Source organism: Schistocerca serialis, chromosome 5 (assembly GCF_023864345.2).
Source record: "Schistocerca serialis cubense isolate TAMUIC-IGC-003099 chromosome 5, iqSchSeri2.2, whole genome shotgun sequence".
In the NCBI taxonomy this organism is placed as follows: Eukaryota; Metazoa; Arthropoda; class Insecta; order Orthoptera; family Acrididae; genus Schistocerca; species Schistocerca serialis.
The window spans coordinates 417309882-417331152 of record NC_064642.1 but is presented as its reverse complement, the minus strand read 5'-3'; the positions used below and the strand labels follow the sequence as shown (position 1 = coordinate 417331152).

Below are 21271 nucleotides of genomic sequence, written 5' to 3'. Positions count from 1 at the left end.
AAACCCAAAGCAAGCAACATGTCATAAATGTTAGACATTTTTCTACTTGCGACTATTTTATAATGTGTAAATGACTTTCATAAGGGTGAAGTATGGTATGCAAAATCCAATACATAACAAAACTAGAACTTCAAGTAGCTAAATGATGCCTAATAAATAACTCATAACAATTTGACTCTTGTGTAACTTTCGTGTTCACTCAGTTTATCAAAGTTATTTGGGGATGATAACTGAACAAAAATAAGAAACAAATTTGTGTTAACAGTTCCACGAGCATAAATGACCTGAAATGCACTGCATTGTGATCACATGGTCATGAGGTGGCTGCTGTCAATGTGTACAGTGGTGGGCAGCTGGTGGCTGCTTTAGGGCAAGAAAGCTCAAGCACAAAGTGTTATGATCTTGACACACACAAAAGCTACTTCATGGAAGGTTTTGCTATTACTGGTGGTTCATAAAGTGATGCAAATTATCTTTGAGGTCCCATCACAGTGATATCTTTAGCAGACAGTCTAAATGTAGTTTGAAAAATAAAGGGAGGAGCAGACTTGAATTCATGAATTTGTGTTTATGTTGTATTATGTCTGCAGCACTGTAACATCTGCTTCAGACGCTTCCATATTCTACAGTGTTGCCAGACCATGCAGATGGCCTGACTTTGAATTCTGAAAAGGGAGGGGACAATTTTATTGGCACCTTAAGTTGACAATCAGACTTAGTCTCAGTGGCAGTCAGCTGGTGGCCAGGTTTTGTGTGTGAACATGATCCATGGAAAATAAAAATTAAACCTTGAACTTGCTAATCAGTCAACCAGTTAACTAATCTGTCAACTAACCAACTACCTTTGACTGTATTTTTTTTCAAAAGCAGAATGTACTAGGAAAAACATTAAAATTACAACTGTACAGTCTGGATTGCCAGTACTGACCTTCAGGTCATGAAATGCCAATACTACCAATAAACATAACAACTAAAAACAATTGCTAAGTTTCAAATTTCAATATTGTTTAATTCTTTTGTCAGAGAAAGTGATGGATCCACCTGATGTGATGGAGAGTGTGTGTGTGTGTGTGTGTGTGTGTGTGTGAGAGAGAGAGAGAGAGAGAGAGAGAGAGAGAGAGAGAGAGAGAGAGAGAGAGAGAGAGGTGTTAGGATGCCAAAGTTCATTCCAGGCATTGTGCCTCCTTTCATTCACATCTGATAAAAGGACAGAGTGCCATATAAAGATGGATTGAGAAGGAGAGACATGAAAACTGGAATAAATAGTACAATTAAGAATTAAGAGGAAAGAAGGAAAACAGATTGGAAAAAAACAGTGGACTTCAGGGGATGAAGCCATTGCTGAGGGAGGGGAACCTAATGGCCTGTGGGGTGGAGGAAGCACTCAGTCCCTCGAGTCATGGTGCATAGCATGTTCAACCACTGGTTACTGGGTATCCCCAAGGAAGACAGTTCTTTTGGGTCTATACATGGACTCCTCCAGTTTAGTGGTGGATTTCTGATATAAAAATCAGTGCTGTGAACACATATCAACTGATAAATGTGTGTGGTTCACTTATTGTTCTGCATTTCATATCGTAGGATCAGGCATTGATGGGTGCATGGATCAGGCTCACATCAGTAGTACAGTGGTCTGGGAATGTCATCTGGTTTGTCAGTGATGTTACAGAGGACAGAAGGGTGATGGGAGATGACTGTAGGTGTTATGGGGTGTATATCAGGGAGAGAGAATCATTTCAGGGCTTGGCCTGCGAAAGTCCTCACCTTAGCAAGTAATCTGTTGAGGCTTTGGAAACTGGGTGTTACTAGGTATCTAGGAGATTTTTCGTAAAAAAATAAAAAAAAAGTTTCTTTACATAATACAGTCATTAAAGTAAGTCAAATTTTGTTGTGCAGCATGTACAGCAACTGGGTAGTCCAGCTGTCTCTTGGCCACAGTCTGGAGTGGCCATTCATGTGGAAAGACAGTGTGTTAGTTGTGCCTATGTAGAGAATGACACAGTGGTTGCAGCATAATTGGTTGATCACATGCCTGCTTTCACAGGCAGCCCTGCCTTTGATGGGACTGTGATAAGATTGAAGTAGGTGATAGAGGGAAGATGTATTGACAGGTCTTGCATCTAGGTCTACTACAGGTACATGAGGTGCAGGGCAAGCCAAGCGGTTGGGAGAAAGGATGAAGTACGGATGGACAAGATATTGTATAGGTTCCATGGGTGGTGAAATACCACTGTGTGAAGGATGGGTAGGATATTCCTCATTTCAGTGGATGCTAATGTTTTGACATGTATGTGATAACTAACAAGCTGTCTGTCCGCATTAAGAGCCACAGCCACACTGTGGCCAAGTGACAGCAGGAAATGCCACCCAGTGCAATGTGCTTCACTTTAATGACTGCTCCACAGCATGCATCAACTACATTCTTCAGCTTTTTGAATTGCACAGGCGGGCACTCTCCCCACAACATGCCCCTCAGTCCCGTAAGCCACCTGGTCTCAACTTTAGGTAGTAGGTGACCTCTACCACCCTATCCCCTTCCACATTCCTGCTCCAGTACTGTACACACCGTCTGTCTCACCAACACACCTACTAGCATTTTCTCTTTCTCTCCCCTTCCCTCCCCTCCAATTCCCCACAGCATGCACAGCCTCCAGACACCAGCATCTAGCTGCCCTGTCCTGTCCCCACCATGTCCCTGTCTGACTGCTGCTCACCTCAGATAAAGTTGCAGTCAGGCCCCAGTGCCTGGACACAGTGGCAACATTTGTGAAAGTTGTGCTTCAATGGGTGTATTTGTGTTTCCTATTTCAGAAGGATGCTTTTTTAAAAAAATCTTAGTTACTTCAGCATCTTGTTTCACTATGTCTGTGACTCAACACAATGTGGTTAACATAAATTTATGCTCTCCTTACTGTTGTTAGTCCATTATGGAGTTTTTATTGTTCATTCATAATATTTACATTCATATGTGACATGTTTTTCTCAGATAGACATAGGAACATGTTTACAGGCATGATACTCTTAGATTTACATAATACTGGCATTAATGGAATTATTTACTGCCGATTAGTTACTTCATTCTTGACAAGAGACTTTTTTTTTAAAATCACTTCCTTTTTTATCACATTAGCCATGTTGCTAGTACAGAACAACTGTGAGCACTTTTATTTCACAAATTAAGCTTATTGTAGACAAATTCCTACATACAGTTGTAAATGGGTGCTCTCATTTAAATTGGTAAGTCATTTTCAGTAGCCCACAGATAATTATTGGGATGTGTGTCTATAAAATATATGGGAAGTCACTATCTATGTGAAGTTTCTAGAAAGAACCTCATTCATATGACGACTACTCATATGTTTTGATGCAGCTGTATACCAAATACTGCACGTGACTGTGACAGTGTTTTCTAAATCACAATTTTTATTCAAATTTGGCTGAAGTTTCTGCACTTTTCATCCTAAGATATAGCAACTATTGGCTTAAAAGTAATAACATGTAAAATAGTTATGAAATCAATGGTACAACTTAACATAAATGGTGTTAAAACTAGGAATTTGGGATCAATAACTTTGAACTTTTTAGTGTTGTTATTGTTTTAACTGCTATTTGTGATTATGCAATACCTTTTATTCCTGTTTCCCACATCACCCTCTCCTTCAGAATCCTTCTAGAAACAAAGGTGATAAAGTTTCAGAAATATACCTGGTCTAACACAGCATTTCTGGCAATATTTTGTGTTATTAATGTTCCTTTCTCATCCTGTTATTCATTTTAGGTGACATTAAAATGAAAAGGCCAAAAATTTATATTTCGTGTTGTTTTGCAGCTGACAAGCATTCACACAATAACTGAACCAAACAGTGTACATATGCTGTGGTTGATACCACAGTATGTTGTAATAACAATGGGAGAAGTGATGTTCTCCATAACAGGCTTGGAATTCTCTTATTCTCAGGTATGCATTTCTTTTTCTGATTTGCCAATATATAAATTACATACAAAATTAATCTAAAATTTATGAAGGGGGTCAACTTGTACATTATACCAGTTATGTGTACGTATAAGATACTTTTCTGTGACCTTGTAACTCACAAAATTCTAACCATTATTTTCCCTGAAACTTTTCGTTTGGCTCACTCTTGTAAAATCGTAATATATCCATGTGGCACTACTGAATGTGCTTAACTAGTAAAATGGGCTGCATGTGAAAAGGTATGCCTTTCTCTTGCTACTTACATAATTTCCTGAGCAATCTTATCATGTAAAAGGTGAAGAGGGGCACAGGGAAAACACATTTAGATATTGTCTGTAATATTTTATTTATGATAGGCACAAATCTGTCACATAGTTCTTTCCATGAGAAGTTATTTTCTGTACTGTAGGTGCTGCTCTAATTTACAGAATGTCCATTGTTTATTTGTTTGTCCTATCTGGAAAAACAACCCTTTTTTAGGTTGGGACGAGAAGAAGAATGTAGGTTAATTACCTTCCAACAATGAGTCTTCAGAAATAGGGTGGAATTTGCCAGGGCTTTATTGAAGGAAGTAACTTGGTATCCCTCTAGCTTGATTGAGTACAACTGCAGAGGATCAATATTAAGACAGAGCCCCATCAGTAATTCTCTTTAGTATCATAAATCATCCAGTAAAACCCTATCATTCCTAAAGTGACGATGGCTCAATGAGAGCAATATATAGTTCTGTTAAGTTGTTAGTAGTTGATCTGCATAAAAAATGGGCTGTAGAATGTATGCCAACATAAAAACATCGAAATACAAACTAAAATCTATGTATATTAATAGATTTATATTTTACCTGATCATGTTCTACCCAATTTAATCCTCTTACCACTGAAAAGACAAATGAAATACGTATTACTGTCAGTGGTGTTGACAGCTGAAATCATTTAAACTGCACAAAACTCCAGGGCCCGATGAAATCCATCTCATGTTCTGTACTGAATTTTCAGCTGAGTTGGCACCTCTTCTAACTATAGTCTAGTGCAGATCGCTTGAACAGAAAACTGTGCCCAGTTCTTGGAAAAAGCATACGTGACACCCAAATGCAAGAAGGGTAATATAAGTGATCCGCAAAACTATTTCCCAATATCCTTGACACTGATCAATTGCAGAATATTAGAATATGTTCTGAGCTGAAACATAATGATTATCTTGAAGAGAATGACCTACTAAATTGCCAACTAATTTCAAAAACATTGATTATTTGAAACCCAACTTGTACTTTTCTCGCATGACATATTGAAAACTTTGGACCAAAGCAACCAGGTAGATGCAGTGCTTCTTGATTTCCAAAAAGCACTTAACTCGGTACCACACCTATGCTTGTTGTCAAAAGACAATCATATGGGGTATCAAGTGAAATTTGTGACTGAGGGCTTTTTGGTAGGGAGAACACAGCATGTTATCTTGGATGGAGAGTCATCATCAGATGTAGAAGTAAATTCAGGTGTGTCCCAGAGAAGTGTGTTGGGACCCTTGCTATTCATGTTGTATATTAATGACCTTTCAGACAATATTAATAGTAAAATAAGGCTTTTTGCAGATGATGTTTGACTGCAGCACAAACTTAAAAATAGGTGGATACTGAAAATCAATTGAGACTGCACAAAACAAACAAGAAACCATACCCTAACAAAATTACTGTAAGATTTTATGTTGAATGCTACAGAAAATTATCCCCTTTCTTTTATTGAAACTTCCTCACAAAGAGGATAGTTTTTGATAATGGGAAAATATCACAAGTAATTTCTGTTTATAAAAATGACAAGTGTGTGTTGACTCAGTGACTAAATGATAGGCTACAGATCTACGGGACTGAGATTCAGTCCTCAGTGGCACAAGGACTGAAGAAACTCAAAGGCTAAGAATAGAACAAAGACTGAAGGGGAAAAAGATGAAAATGTAGAAAATAGTACTTGTGTATGTAATGGTGCTTAATAGGTTGTTGCTGTTCATGTTTCTGTGACAAGCTGAATTCAGGCTAATTCCTGACTACATATTTTAGAACAACATTGCTCCAAAACTAAATTGAAAATGAGCTGTTTTAAATCAGAGATATTACCAGAATTCATGGATTCCAAAAATCACCACTGCCACCAATCTGTTGTGTGCTTCCAAAAACTGCCACACAGTGTTCAGAACTGACAATAGTTACTTTCAGTTTTCAATAAAACTCGAACTTAGACCAAATATTGAAGTGTTTGCTACATCTGAAGACAATAACACAGAATAAAATAAAGAAAAAGATTTGACTTCTGTTTTATATAACAGACAAGGCTGCAAATAGGCAGACATACACTGTTGAAACAGAGCTAGCAGTGAGTTCATTATAAGATACAACATTGAATGTTGACACTGCTAATAGTGTGCAGCAGACAAATTTCCAGAACATTAACTGGGACTGATTATATAATAGTGATGATGATCATCTGGAGAGGTTTCATGCTAAACGATGCAGCTAGTGCTACCACTCAGTGTGAAATGCTTCTCGCCTGGTAAGCACAAACTGATATTTCCACTAATAACTGGAAGTGCCATAAATTCAGGGCATATGGTGTGATTGGCTTTCACTTATATCTTGTAATTCATTCAAAGGATACCAGTGTCTCCTATACCATAACAAAGCACCTACTTTTAATAGTAGTGGCTAGATCAGATGAATCACAGTAAACTGCAGTGTAAGCCACCATGGTGAAGTAATCATTGGCAAAAATTTTCAGCCCCTCTCTAGACATCTTTCCAGATATTCTCAAAATAGCAAAAGTTTCACCACTGCTGAAAAAGGTTCTTCTGATAAAACATCAAACTACTGACCTGTGTCACAGTTAAGTTCCCTCTCAAAAATTTTAGGAAAACTCACTTATGACAGGCTTTTAAGTTTCATAAATAAATAATCTCCTCTTACTGTACAACAATGGTTTTAGAAAGTCTAAATCCATGCAAACAGTATTTTTGAATTCTTGGGCTGTGCTCTAAAGCCCCTTCATCAAGATAAGTTAGCTGCAGGTATTTTTCTAGACCTGTCAAGAGCCTCCAACATCCTGGACCATTACATTCCGCTTGGAAAGTTAGAAAGACAAGGAGTAAGAAGTGTAACGAATAGCTCGCTGTGTTCATTTTTAAAACTTACAGGAAGAAGCTATTACTTTAGTATGAATTCAACACTGAACATAAAACAAGAAAAAAACTCCTTCCTTTATAGTGAACTACCAATAAAATGACATACCACAGGGCTCAGTCTTAAGTCCACTATTCTTCCTGATTCATGTGGACAACCTCGTGGAATATATGAGTCCACAAAAAACTATCCCATTTGCCAATGTTACCAGCATATTTCTTATTGGACCCATTCCAGAAACCTTGCAGTCAACAACAGAAAGTTCTTCGAAAAGACTTTCTGAGTGGTTCACCAAAAGCAAACCCACTGTAAATACTGGAAAAAACTGTGTGTCAACTTTTATTTATTTATTTCCTCCATCTAATCAAATGTCTATTCAAGCACAATAAAAAAATAAACCCCTAGAAAATGACACAAAATTTTTGAGTCTGTGTGTTCAGCAAGATTTAAAGTGGTACACACATTTCAATAACTTGCTATGGTCTAGGAGTAGTTAAATCAATAACAAGCAATACAATAGTACTGCAGGCATATTATGCACAGTTCCACTCACTGCTTCAATAGGGGATGATTTTCTGGGAACACTCAGCTCAGAACATAAAAGTTTTTAGAATGCACAAATGAACTATAAGAATAATTTGTGGCCTTAGAAAAATGGGGGCCTATAAATCTCATTTTACTGAGCTTGGTGTTCTGAATGTTCCAAGTTTATTCAGTTATGAAACTATCTTGTTCACTAGAGATTACCTCTTGAAAACATGCATATTACTACAGAACAAAAGAACACACAATTACTGAAACAGAGGGAAATCAAATATACATCAAAAATATACAGAACGTTAGCCTACCAGAGGAGCACAATTAACATTGCTGTAATACCAGATAATAAAATACTAGAAGAAATAAAAAGTTCCGTGTATCCAATTTTTAAAATTAAACTAAGGCTTTTCTAATAAAGCATTGTTTCTATTCTGTAAAATAATTTCTGAATATGTAATAAAAAAGAGTTATTTAAAAATTAAATTGTAAAAATTGGTACCTAATTTTAATTTGCTTACAATTTACAAATACTGCGTGCTATTGCAACTTTTCTTTGACCTGTCCAATATCGTTTGTACAGTTTCTGCTGTATGATAAAACTGGACCAATTAAAAATATCTATCTATCTATCTATCAATTACTCATGCAATCAATCTTCTTTTCTGGGCCAAGGAGAAGAAAAATAATGAAAAAATGAATGCCACAGGAAAGGAAGATTTATTTGGCACTGACGTTGCATTTTTCTTGAAACAGCATTTTACAATAACTGCGCATTTATCTTATCTTCACCAATATTTTTCTGTCTCCTCTGAACCTTGAGTGAAAGTTGTTTGATATTGGACTGTTGAGCTTTATTCTTGTGAACTGTGTGTCACTTCCTAGTAAATGAAGTAAGGTAATTATACACCTAGGTCCTCATTTGTGCAAACAGAACACAATTATGCATGTATGAGTAACAACTAAAAATAAAGACTTTGTAGTGATAGAAAGGCTTTGAATAGAGCATTTCTTCTTGAACATTTTCCTTTAAAAATAACTCTCCAATCAGTAGCTTATGAGAAACAGATGTGAGTTAGTTACTTGCCTTTTCTGTATATCGTAATTGTGACTTCTAGCTGTAATGGGGTAAAAGTCATTTTTTCAAGTATAGCACACTTTCTCAGCAGAAAGTATGACAATACGTTGATCATGTACATAATTTATTCACGTTTTTTTTTTTTTTTTTTTTTTTTTTACCTGCCTACAGTTATTTATACTTAACTTTTAACTATGCTCAGTCTCTCTCTCTCACACACACACACACACACACACACACACACACATTGTTAAAACAAATAACAAAAAGCTTTTCCATCTCCAGAAATTCTTCTGTGGAATGGAAGTTGTCATGCTTGAGTGGTAGATAGTTTAAATAATTCTCCTCCTCATTTTACTGTGGTTTTTTATCCCAAGCTGTAATTGACTGTCGACAACAAAATTCATAAAGGAGTAAATCTGTAGTGAGATGGTTGTCAGTATGCTTCAAAGAGCCACTACAAGAGGTTCTAGAGTGTAAACACCACATATTATGCTTCTTACATATATTAGCACAACACACACCGTTTTCTTCAATGATGAATTACTCGAAAATGTCGCTCTGTAAGACATTAGTGAATGACAATAGTAAAAATAAGTCAACTTTTTAACATTTTCATCACCAATATTGTAATGCAGTTGCAGAACCAAGACATTTAAGATGATCTGTAGTATGCAACTTCCAATTCTGGTTCTTAGCAATATAAACATCTAACAATTTAGAATGTTGATTAATATACTGATTAACATCGACAGATACATGAACAAAAGGTACAGAGCTTTGCTTTTCTAGCTTTTGGAATGAAATTCCTTTCTCGAGCTGTCTCCCTACATTGTGCTCTTTCAACTGTTAGGTCTTTCCTGGCCCACGGTGAGTGTACTGGGGAGAAGTGAGAGTGCAGGGTGGGGTAGGATGAGGGATGGATAGAGGTGGGAGGCAGAGAGTGTCTAGCGGCTTGTGGGAGAGTGGAGAGCCATTCATGGGCTACCTGTGGGTGCAGGTAGAGAAGGGGGGGGGGGGGGGGGGGGCAGGTGGGAGATCACTGAGCATGTGACTTCACAGATTAAGGTGTGAGATGGCAACATAGAACTAGCTGACACACATTGGGTGAGGGTAATGGGAAAAGAGGTGCTTCTCTCTCTCTCTCTCTCTCTCTCTCTCTCTCTCTCTCTCTCTCTCTCTCTCTCTCTCTCTTGAATGGGGCTGGAGAGACAGCAAGTTACCTTAGGTTTACATCAGGGAGGTTACGGGAGCAAAGAATGTGCTGCAAGGGTAGCTCTCACCTGTGCAGCTCAGAAAAGCTGGTGGTGGTGGTGGTGGTGGTGGTGGTGGTGGTGGGGGGGGGGGGGGGGGGGGGGGGGGAGAATCCAGATGGTATGGGTTGTTAAGCAGCCATCAAAATCTCATGTTGTGCTATGCTGCATGTTGTGCCACTGGGTGGTCCACCTTGCTTTTGGCAACAGTTTGACAGTGACCATTCATTCTGGTTGACAGCTGGTTGGTTGTCATACCAATGTAAAACAGTGTGAAGTGGTTGAGAAGAGCTGGTGTATAACATAGCTGCTTTCACAGGTGGCCCAGCCTGTGATGGTGTAGGACAAGCATGTGATGGGGGACTGGAGTAGAAGGTGCTAGGTGGGTGGATAGGGCAGGTCTTGCATCTGGGTCTTCCACAAGGGTATGATCACAGTGGCAGGGGATTGGGGGTGAGAGTGGCACAGGGATGGAATATGACGTGGATGATGGGTGGGCAGTGGAACACCACTTTGGGAGGGGATGGAAGTATCCTGGGTAGGACATCCCTCATTTATGGGCATGATGATAGGTAATCAAATCCCTGATGAAGGACATGGATGTCGTTCCATCCTGGGCAGCACTGGGTGACAAGGGGCGCTTATGTATGGTTGGTTCTTGGGATGGATGTGAGGGTCAGGTGTGTGTGTGGATATGACACTATATGGCACAGCAGATCTGTTTGTGTATTAGGCTGGGGGGGGGGGGGTGGTATCACCCGTTTGAGAAGGTCTTTGTGAGGCCTTCAGCATACTGGGCAAGGGAGTTCTCATCACTGCAGATGCATCTGCCATGGGTGGCCAGGCTATCTGGGAGGGAAGGGTTGGCAGCTGTCAAAGTGTAGGTACTGGTGGTGATTGGTGGGTTTGATGTGGACTGAGGTGGGGTTGGAGCCATTTGAGAGGAGGAGATTGACATCTAGGAAGCTGGCACAATGGGTGAGGGAGGAGCAGGCGAAGTGGATGGGAGAGAAGGTGCTGAGATTGTGGAGGAATGAGGATAAGGTGTCTTGGCCTTGGGTCCAGATTACAAAGATGTCATCAGTAAACCTGAACAAGACTGAGTTTGGATTTTTGGGAAGCTAGGAACATTTCCTCTAGGTGGCCCATGAGGAGGTTGGCATAGGAGGGTGCCATGCGGGTGTCCATTACTGTGCTACAAATTTTTTTGTGAATCATCCCTTCAAGGGTAACAATCCTGGGCACCCCATTGTGGCTGGTTGCAAAGCCCCCAGTGAAAGAATGTTGGCCTTTGTCGACCAACATCTGCAACCAATGGTCCAAAATCCAGCCTCCCAAATTAAAGATACCAACCACTTCCTGGACCAGCTGTCCATCATTGCCACACCCTTATCTCCCGGGTCCCTACTAGTCACTGTAGAGGCAGCCTCCTTATACACCAACATCTCTCATGCCCATGGCCTGGCCACAATTGAACACTACCTCTCCCAATGATTTGGAGATTCCAAAGCCACCACTTCATTCCTTGTACACTTCACCAACTGCATCCTAACCGATAACTACTTGCATGGCACCCTCCTATGTGAACATCTTCATGGGCGCGCGCACGCATGTGTATAAGGAATTTCATTCTGAAAGCTAGCAAAGCAAAGCTCTGTACCATTTGTTCATGTACTGTTGATGGTGCAGTGCTTCTGTCTTTCAGTGAGTCATCTCTCTATTCCTAAATAATCCAATCTACGAATGGATACAGGTTCTTCAACCACGACCACATTACCTGGAAGATTCACCAGCAGTTACGAAATATTTCTGTTTCTTAAATATACGATGGAAGAACAAGTCCCTGTGGCATGCCTGTATTTATTATTCCCAATTCTGAAGATGATGTTTCATTGTGTACACTGGAACATTCATCATGCTTTTAGTTACAATGGATGAAAAAAAGTTACCTGCAAATCTGTGATACCATAATGCTTGAGTTTTTCTACGAGAACACTGTAAATAGCATGTACAAAAGCCTTTGACAAGTCATAGAAGATGCTAGCTGACAATACTGTACCATTTTGTGAATTTAAAAAGTGCCATGTTCTGTAGAGAGCCTTTTTTAAATCTAATGTGAAATCATCACAAGTTGTCATGCTCATTGCTGAGTGTTATGACCCCATGAACCAAGTGCCTCCATCCCAGACAGTTACCAGCTTCTCTTAGAACCTGTTGAAGAGAGAGACCCAAGATCTTCTCTATTTGATTAATCCACCTGTTCCCTGACTTCCTTTTGGTCTCTTGCCCTCAGTCTTCCTTTCCATGATTATTTTCTCCATGATTATTTTCTCCAGGTTTTCTCCATCTCTCCTCACAATACAGCCAAAGAACTGGAGAATTTTTTGGCTGACATGACAAAGGTGCATGTTGATACTGAGATGCTCAATAATTGACACATTTGTTCTTCTTTCAGTCCATTTTATGCACAGCATCTTGTGCCAGCATGAAAGCTGAAATGTGTCATGCACTGTTTGTATCTGGCTTTAAGGGTCCATGTCTTGCAACCATAAAATAAGATGGAAAACACGAGTGTTTGAACAAGCCAGACCTTTGTGGTTTTCTTTATTCCTCTGCTCTGCCAGATCTTGGTGAGCTCCTTCATAGCCACTCACTCTAGCATGATCTGTCTTCTTATCTCATCTTATCTTCACAGCTTCCTGTGTCACAAATGGTTGACCCTAAACCCAAATAGATGAAAGAATGCACAGCTTTCTGTTCCTTTAATTGACCTTTGAGTTGAATCTGTACTCGTCAATCAATTACCATGAAATTGGACTTGCTGAGATTGAGGTCCAATACATATGATACACTAATGTCCTTTACTTTTCTTAATAGCTCAGCAGGTTCATTTTCATTACTGGCTAAAATCATGGTGTCATCGGCAAATCTGAGGTGGTTAATAGCTTTACTGCCAATTGAGATGCCTTTAGCCCAGCCATCAAGTGCATTCCTAATGACATGTTCTGCATAGAGGTTGTTGGATAGTTGTTGGGATAAAACACAGCCATGTCTCACACCTTTTAATATGCTGAAGAAATCATGCTAACACTTCTCTTCATAGCTGTGAGGTGATTGCCATACAGACTTCTGATCAGTGCTGTCAAGTTTGGTGGGACACCAAATTCGACAAGTGCATTCCACAACTTTTCCTGGACAACACAGCTGAAGACTTTCATATAGTCCAAGGAAGCAGATGAGGACAGGAACATAGAACTCTCGCAGTTTCTCGATTATTTGTCATATGTTGAGAATCTGTTCATGAGTTCCTTTACCTTCAACAAAACCTGCTTGTTCTGTTGATACGTGCGGCAGAATGTACAGCTTCAAATACTAGTTCAGGATGTAGAGCAAAATTTTGCTTATGAGGGATATAAGGACAATGGTTAGGTAGTTGGAGCAGTTCCTAATTGACCCTTTCTTGTGTAGTGGGATGAAGAGAGACTTCTACCTGTCTTCTGGCCATTCCCCCAGTTTTCCATATTCTTGTACACATAGAATGCAGCGAGTCAACACCTTTCTGCCCCATTTCTTTGATAATCTCATCAGATATACTGTCTAGAATAGGGGATTTATAGTTCTTCAGATGTTGTATTGCATTCTCTATTTTGCTATGTGAGATTGTGTGTTCCAATGTTAGCTAGTCAACTGCTTGACTTTTCCTACTGTTGTTAATCCCAGATTACAACTTTTCACAGTACTGTTTCCACCTCACAACAGATTCTTCCTTGTTTCGAACAGGGTTGCCATTGTCATTATCTACCACCCACATACAAGGATTAAATTCACCAGTGATGCTTTTGAATTTCTTGAAGAGTACACATAGTTGAGTGTGATGATGCTGATGATCTATCTCATCACTGTTACCATTAATGAAATATGATCTGTCCTCCCATAGTCTTTCCCTGCATAGTTTCTTGTATTCTGTATGGTATGGATACCAGTTTTCTTCAGATTGTTTTGCTATTCAATTAGTTGTAGTGTGCACTATAATATCCAAGGATGTTTTACACTTTGTTGTTGATCTGATGTCAGAAGTGATGAGGGTATGACCTCCATCACTTGGTCCCATAATTGTGATTCTGGTGCATCTTTATTAAGACTGATGTTATGGAGTTTTGGTCTTACAAGCTCACCAGATTCCTGAAGAGCTTCCTTCTTTGTGAGTTCTAGTTGTCTTTCTCTGCTCTTCTTGATGGGTTTCATCTGCATTTACATGGACAACATATTGTGATCTCTTCCACAGTAGCTCCAGGAAAGATCTTACAGTCCATGACTGAAGTCTATCAACGTCTTCACACTAGCGTGAAGTTAATTTGGTTCCTTAATCTATCACAAGGTGGTATCAAACTGTACAGTCACCTTGGGTGATGTCAAAACACAGTGTTACAGTCAGTCATTACTCACATGGAAATTTAGCAACTACCTACCTTGGTCACTCCTCTCACCTAGATCATAAGGTCCAACCACAGACTGTAAGTGTGTATCTTTGGTATCTCCTTTTCGAATCTGAATTTCACCTGGTCCTTCCCCAAAACCCAAGCCACCTTCCTGGATGTTGACCTTCATCTTGTTGAAGCTCACATCCACACGTCTACATTAAACCCACAAACAAACAACAGTATCTTCACTTTGATAGCTGCCATCCATTCCACATCAAACACCCCCTTCCCTACAGCCTAGGTATTCATGGCAAATGTATTTGCTCCAATGATGAATCCCTCGACAACTACACCAATAACCTGAGCAGTGCTTTCCTCTCCCGCAACTATCCTGCAAACCTTGTCCACAAACAGATCTCCCGAGCAATACATTCCTCCCGTCCAACAACAATGTTCCTACACACAGAAGCATCCCCCTTGTCACCCAATATTATCCTGGCCTCGAATACATCAAAAAATTACTCCGCCAGGGATACGACTTTCTCAAGTCGAGCCCTGAAATGAGATCATCCCTTAACAGTATTCTCCCCACACCACACAGAGTTGCCTTTCGTCGCCCCCCCCCCCTCCCCGCCCCTCCCCTAACCTCCGTAACATCCTTGTCAAACCCTACAATATTCCAATATTCCCAGACCACCTTTTCTACCCAGCGGTTCCTACCCCTGTAACCAACCCCGCTGCAAAACCTGCCCCATGCATCCCCCCAAAACCACCTACTCCAGCCCCGCTAATGGTAAAACATACACAATTCAAGGCAGGGCCACATGTGAATCAACACATGTCATTTATCAGCTGACATGCCTGCACTGCAAAGCCTTTTACATCAGTATGACGACAACTAAACTGGCTGAGCGCATGAACGGGCACAGACGAACTGTCCGCCTAGGAGATGTTCAATACCCAGTAGCGGAGCATGCCGTCCAGCATAATTCTAGGGACCTGCTACAATGTACGTGACATTTGGCTTCTCCCGCCCAACACCAGTCCCTGGGAACTACGGAGATGGGAACTTGCACTCCAACACATCCTTTCATCCCGGCATCCCCCTGGACTGAACCTACTTTAACCAACCTCATTCCCATTTACTCTTCAGTCTTCTCCTTTTTCCCTCTCCTCTTTAGCCATTCATGCATCTTTTCATCCTACATAGTTGTGTTTATACTATATACCTCTTTACTTCTGTATGCATCCTCTTTGGTTTGAAGCTGGCACAGTACATAACAGTGGAATATCTTTGGCTTCCCTCTGACAAACATGCCTCCATCCTTGCTACCCTCCCTGTTTACCTTTCCCTGTTGCTTCATAACCTACATTGTGAGTAACTGAATCCACTTTCCCTTCTTCTCTTTTTCCCCCTCTCTCATCCCTGATGAAGGAACAAAGTTCTGAAAGCTAGGAATGTAAATTTTCTCTTCTGTTTTGTGTATCTATCAGCTGTACTGAGCTGAGGTAAGTACTGGCCAGCCCCTCTATCTCTTTGTTAGTATTTGTTTCACATCTTTATATGAGATTTTCCATTAATCATTTATCTTTGGTATCTCTAATTTTAGCATTAAAGTCTCCTTGAATTACTGCCTGTACTAGTTGTTGGTAGAACTCCTCTCTCCCCTGGTCCTATGCTGCAGCAGTAGGGGCATAGATCTGGATGATGTTGAGTTTACATGGATAAACATTCAGTTTGATGGAGATGATCCTGTCATTAATGGGTTCATAACACACAACAAAGTTGTTCAGGTAGCTAGGAACAACTATTGCAACACCATTTCTACTTTAGTTGCTACTCCCTGAAAAATAAAGTGTTCCTTCCTTGGGTTATTAAATAGCCACTTCCTCTCCAGTGAGTCTCACTGAGCTTGAGAATATCCAGGTTGTTTGCACTAATATCTCTGCCTACTACAGCAAGTTTTCCCATCTGAAGTCGCCTATGCACATTCGGTGTTGTGATTTTTCTTAAAATGCACAGAGATAATTTGTACTGTGCACTGTGGTATTACTCCAAGGACATCTTTCAATCCTGCCCCCACCCACACCCACCCAGAGATCTGATTGGAGAACTTGAAACTCCAAATAATTTAGAAATGAACAAAGCCATGGGGTTCTCATGGGAAAATTTTAGTGTGGTTTCCCATTGCTTACCACTAACCTCCAAATCCTGTCTTCTCACTGACTCAATTTCCCACTGGGGTTGGTTACCCAACCTCCCACTGAGTTACTTGGCTTAACAGTGGCATCACATGTGGGTGCAAAGTTGGAGAATTGAGGTGACAGAGGCTAAAAGAACTCTCTTACTGGGTTCTCATAATCACGTATCACCCCCATTTTTTCTTGCCAGAGTCTCAAGCTGTTCACAGAGACTAATTTGAAAGTGACAACTAAATATAGTATTGTGATAGATGCAGGTGCATTATTGTTCTTCTGTAGAATATATTTTCCTGTACCACTGAGCTGGTAATTATCATATCTTTCTTACTACTTTTCTTGTAGAAGGGTCTGACAGCAGCATATTTCAACCTGTGCAGAAATATTCCTTGGGATTGTGATGTATTGCAGGTGTGATTAAATACATTGCTCATAAGTGAAAAAACAGGATTTTGTAATTACTAGAAATATTAACACTGTGAGAGTTTTTTATTTTGATGGAGTTAATTACATTCTCAATTTGTTTAGCAGAGCATGGAATAATTACCTGTATGTATGAGGCATTGCTTCTTGTAAATTTTTTTTTTTTTTTTTTTTTTTTAATTTTGTTGTCCCTTGAACTGTCTATATTGATCATATAAGCTAATTCAAGAAAGGGATTATTAAATACATTGCCTTCCAGACTGATATCCTTCACTATTTGGCTGTTTCGTTTAATAACAGAATACTCAAATTCCTTGACTGAATTCTCAGTTTCTCTTTTAACTATTGCTCATATAGATCTAATTTTACCATCTGAAAAATTGATTTAAGACATTAAACAAGAGTTAGTTATTTTTTGATGGTTTAATCACTTTCCTTAAGACAGCACAGTAGTTATTGTTATATACAAAGGCGTTCAAAAAGTTTTGCACAGTCGTCTCTATTTTTATTTTTTATTTTTTGCAGGAGGAGAATGAATTTTTGGTGAACATACTTGGAACTTTTAGCTACACATTGAGCCTACTCAATGTAGCTTCCATTAACTGTGACACATCTGGCCCAATGTTCTTTTTAAGACATAAATGCACTTTGGTAAAATTCTGGGGATTGTCTTTTACACCACCACTTGACACAGCAAATAAGGTCTTACTCACTATCAAATGTTTTACTGCACAGGTGGGCCTTCAGACTACCAAAGAGATAAAAATTAGATGGAGCCAAGTCTGGACTGTAGGGAGGATGAGGCACAATTTTCCAACCCATTTTCCTGATTTTCTCCTGCATCATATGAGCACCCATCTGCACAGATTTTTCTGTAACCTAGTGACCGTACCAGTGATACCACACTTCTCAATGACAAACAAGTCATTTCAGGTAGGTTTTGTGTCATCACACACCTGTCATTTTGGATGATTTGATCAATGGTCTCTTTATTCACATCACTCACTGCCGTTGATGATCTACTGCATCATGGATTGTCCAGTTGAGAGAAATCACCTTCTTTAAATCTCTGCAACCATCGCTGGATACTGCTGTGATCCACTGTACCCTCCCCATAAACAGGGAGCAACTTCCTGTGAATTGCTGTGGCAGAGTCATCGCTGGTCTTGAGGAGGAACTCCATCACCAACCAGTGTCACAACCTGACATCGATTTCACGGTCCATTATGGGTCACCTGTAAATAAAAGAAGATTCTTTTATATACTAACTTATAGCTAAGTGTTTCAAGTATGTTCACAAACAAAATTCATTCTCCTCCTGCACAAAATAAAAAATTAGAGTCGACTGTAAAAAACCTTTTGAACACCCTTTGTAATTTGAGTTCCTTTGTAATTTGAGTCCCTTCGTAATGTAGAAATATTTGATGTCTTAATAGTTCTATACTTTGCCATTTTCTTGTAAAAATGGCTACTACAGATTATTAAACTTGGACTTGATTTGTCACATTACATGCATCCCTTCAGTCAGCTTCCAGTAAGGCTGCCCTGAAATTTGTTTTCTCTCATTAATTACCGTAAGTAAACAGAGGTTATTTTGTACTCAGTTCACTTATTTTTACAGGCTCCAACAAGTATGAAATCAGTTCTTGCCTCTGGCTGGCTGCTAACAGTTGCATTTGGAAACCTGATTGTAATTATAGTTGCAGAGGCAAAATTCTTCACCAGTCAGGTAATTAAACATTATGCTTAATGTACCACCTTCCTCTACTTGAAATAACTTCTCTCTTTTCTTTATTATGATACCAGTTGGTCACTAAATTCAATAGCTCTTTACCACTGGGGATAAGTAGGCTGATTACTGTGAGCCAAATCTAAAATGCTGCTTGATTCAATTAGTGTTTTTTTAGTGCATGTCATTAGTAATTACTGAAAAGCTGGCATACTTTAGCTAAAACTTGACATCTTTTTCATACGCATAAAGCCACCCATAGTTCTACAGATTTTGAACACTGTAAATGAGAATGTTGTACTTATTGCAGAAAACAGTGGTTCTCTTACCAAGCAGGGTATCTGCAACAGGGAATTTTCATTTTGTGTTGAAATGGTACTGTACAAAATCATGTAAAATAATTTTCACAGTGATTGCCATCACCACAACCACCACCACCACCACCAACAACAACAACAACAACAACAACAGAAACAACAACAACAACAACAACTGCATGAGCAGTAGCAGCAATAACAACATTCCATCCTGGAGTTTCCATTGTAGAATGTTGAAATAAACATTCTTGTTTATATTCACAATAACTTGAATGAATGGAACAAATGGTATGAAAAACACCCTCAAAACTGGCTGTCATTGACAAGGCATCACACTCATCTTTGGTCTCTGTCATTTAGGACCTTTTTATAATCATTGTCCTAACATCATGCTGCATGGCTGCAAGTGGTACATCAATCTATGTAGACACATTGGACAGTCTGTGTTGATGTACCTACAAATTGAGCAACTTCATTCACAGTAGTAATGGTCACACCCAAACACAATTCTGTCACATGACCACATCAATTTATCTCACTGCACTGATTCTATACAATTAATTTGTACATATACACTGCTTCACTGTCTTAACATACTTTTATGGTGAATGATCACAGAACCAGCTAGTACCATCTCTACATTATGTCATTATGTACAACAGTGTAAACCAACCAGTGTGCTCTTTTAAGGTGGGACTAGTGTTTTGGCCTATATATCTGTTTTGTATGTATGATGAGTTTGTTTTTCTCCCTTGCAGGCTCATGAGTTCTTTTTATTTGCTGGACTGATGATAGCAGATATGGCAATTTTTGCATTGATGGCAATGAGGTACAAGTACGTTGAACCTCTCAGTCAAAATGACGACATGCAGATGATATCAACTCAAGAGGGAGAGAAGCAGGGCATTGATAACCAAGTTTTTAAAAATGATGACTAATATAATAATTTTATCTGTGATAAAGTGGAAAGATTTGTACATAATGACATGTAAGATCAGTATTTTTAAAACTGTATTTTAGACCTCAGAAATATTTATTTTGTAAATATTGAACAAATGAAATACATGGCTGTGAACTATACTGGAAATAATTTTGATTAAAGTGTCATCTTTCTTATTGTTAGCTTAGTTCCATTTGCACCACATACTTGACAAATTATAGCAATTTAAAAAAAAAAGAAAAATATTCTGGAGTAAGGCTACACTGCAACTAAATGAAAATTTGTGTTTTAAACAAACTGATCATCTCTTGACAACTTCAGTCTCTAATTATGTTAAACTGTGACTTACCTTCCTTTTCCTTTTTAAGCAAATGATCAGTTTATCAAAAATATTGTTTTCATTTCTCTAGGATATGTATAAGACCAACAAATGATTACACTTCCTATAAAAATAGCTGCAATTGGCAAAATTGATTATAAGTTGTACTTCACACTTGTTTTCTACAAAGCAAAGCAATATTTTCAGGTAAAGTAATGTTGGTTTTCAAAGTTGGTCTGGTCTGCAGCAGGTTACATAAAACAAAAATCTGTTAATTTGAATACTGTGTTAGTATTATCTGGTATAATAGTGCAGTAAAATACAGCCAACTTCCAATACGGTTGGAAGTAAAACTGCTTATAATATATAGCCATGTAAAACAACAGATTTTTGATTCAACTGCTTATTTGTTATTCTACATGTTGTTCTGTTATATTCACAATTGTGAAATCACTGAACATATGAAACAGTGTTCATGAAAGCAAGCACTGCAACCCAACTGATGGTTAACCAAATGAATCAATGTAGTGTCTAGTGGAGAAACTTAAAGGAAGATTTAAAAATTTAATTGATTAAAGGAGAAAATATAAAAATGCAGCAGGCAAATGGAATGCAGACGTCTAAAAACTGAAAATGGCAGAAGGTGTAAAGTAGTCAAGCAGGAACACTTAAAAGAAAAGTGCAAAGTTGTAAAAGCATGCTCCCCACCACTTCAAATTCTGGGGTGGTGACATGTGGATTTTTGTCCCTCCTCCTAAATTCACTTGGAGATGTACATGATCTACTGCCAGACCCAGAGATAAAAATTATGCTGTGCATCAGCAAATATGTGATCAGTATTTTGGTTGTCGGCAATTTTTGTGTATAACTGAACTCGACTGTTACATCCTTGAATCTATTATCTGTCAGACAATCT

The 21271-nt window shown here is 39.0% G+C and overlaps 1 protein-coding gene across 3 annotated transcripts in view; it reads left to right on the top strand.

Moving 5' to 3' along the window:
* Positions 1 to 20176, top strand: part of LOC126481164 (peptide transporter family 1) — a 338990-nt gene extending 318814 nt beyond the window's left edge. For all 3 annotated transcript variants that reach the window (XM_050104731.1, XM_050104732.1, XM_050104733.1), the window contains 3 exons: positions 3830 to 3958; positions 18672 to 18779; positions 19855 to 20176. In XM_050104731.1, coding sequence (XP_049960688.1) covers positions 3830 to 3958; positions 18672 to 18779; positions 19855 to 20034 — 417 coding nt within the window. In that variant the 3' untranslated portion in view covers positions 20035 to 20176. The remainder of the gene's footprint in view (positions 1 to 3829; positions 3959 to 18671; positions 18780 to 19854) is intronic.
* The last annotated feature ends 1095 nt before the right edge of the window (positions 20177 to 21271 follow it).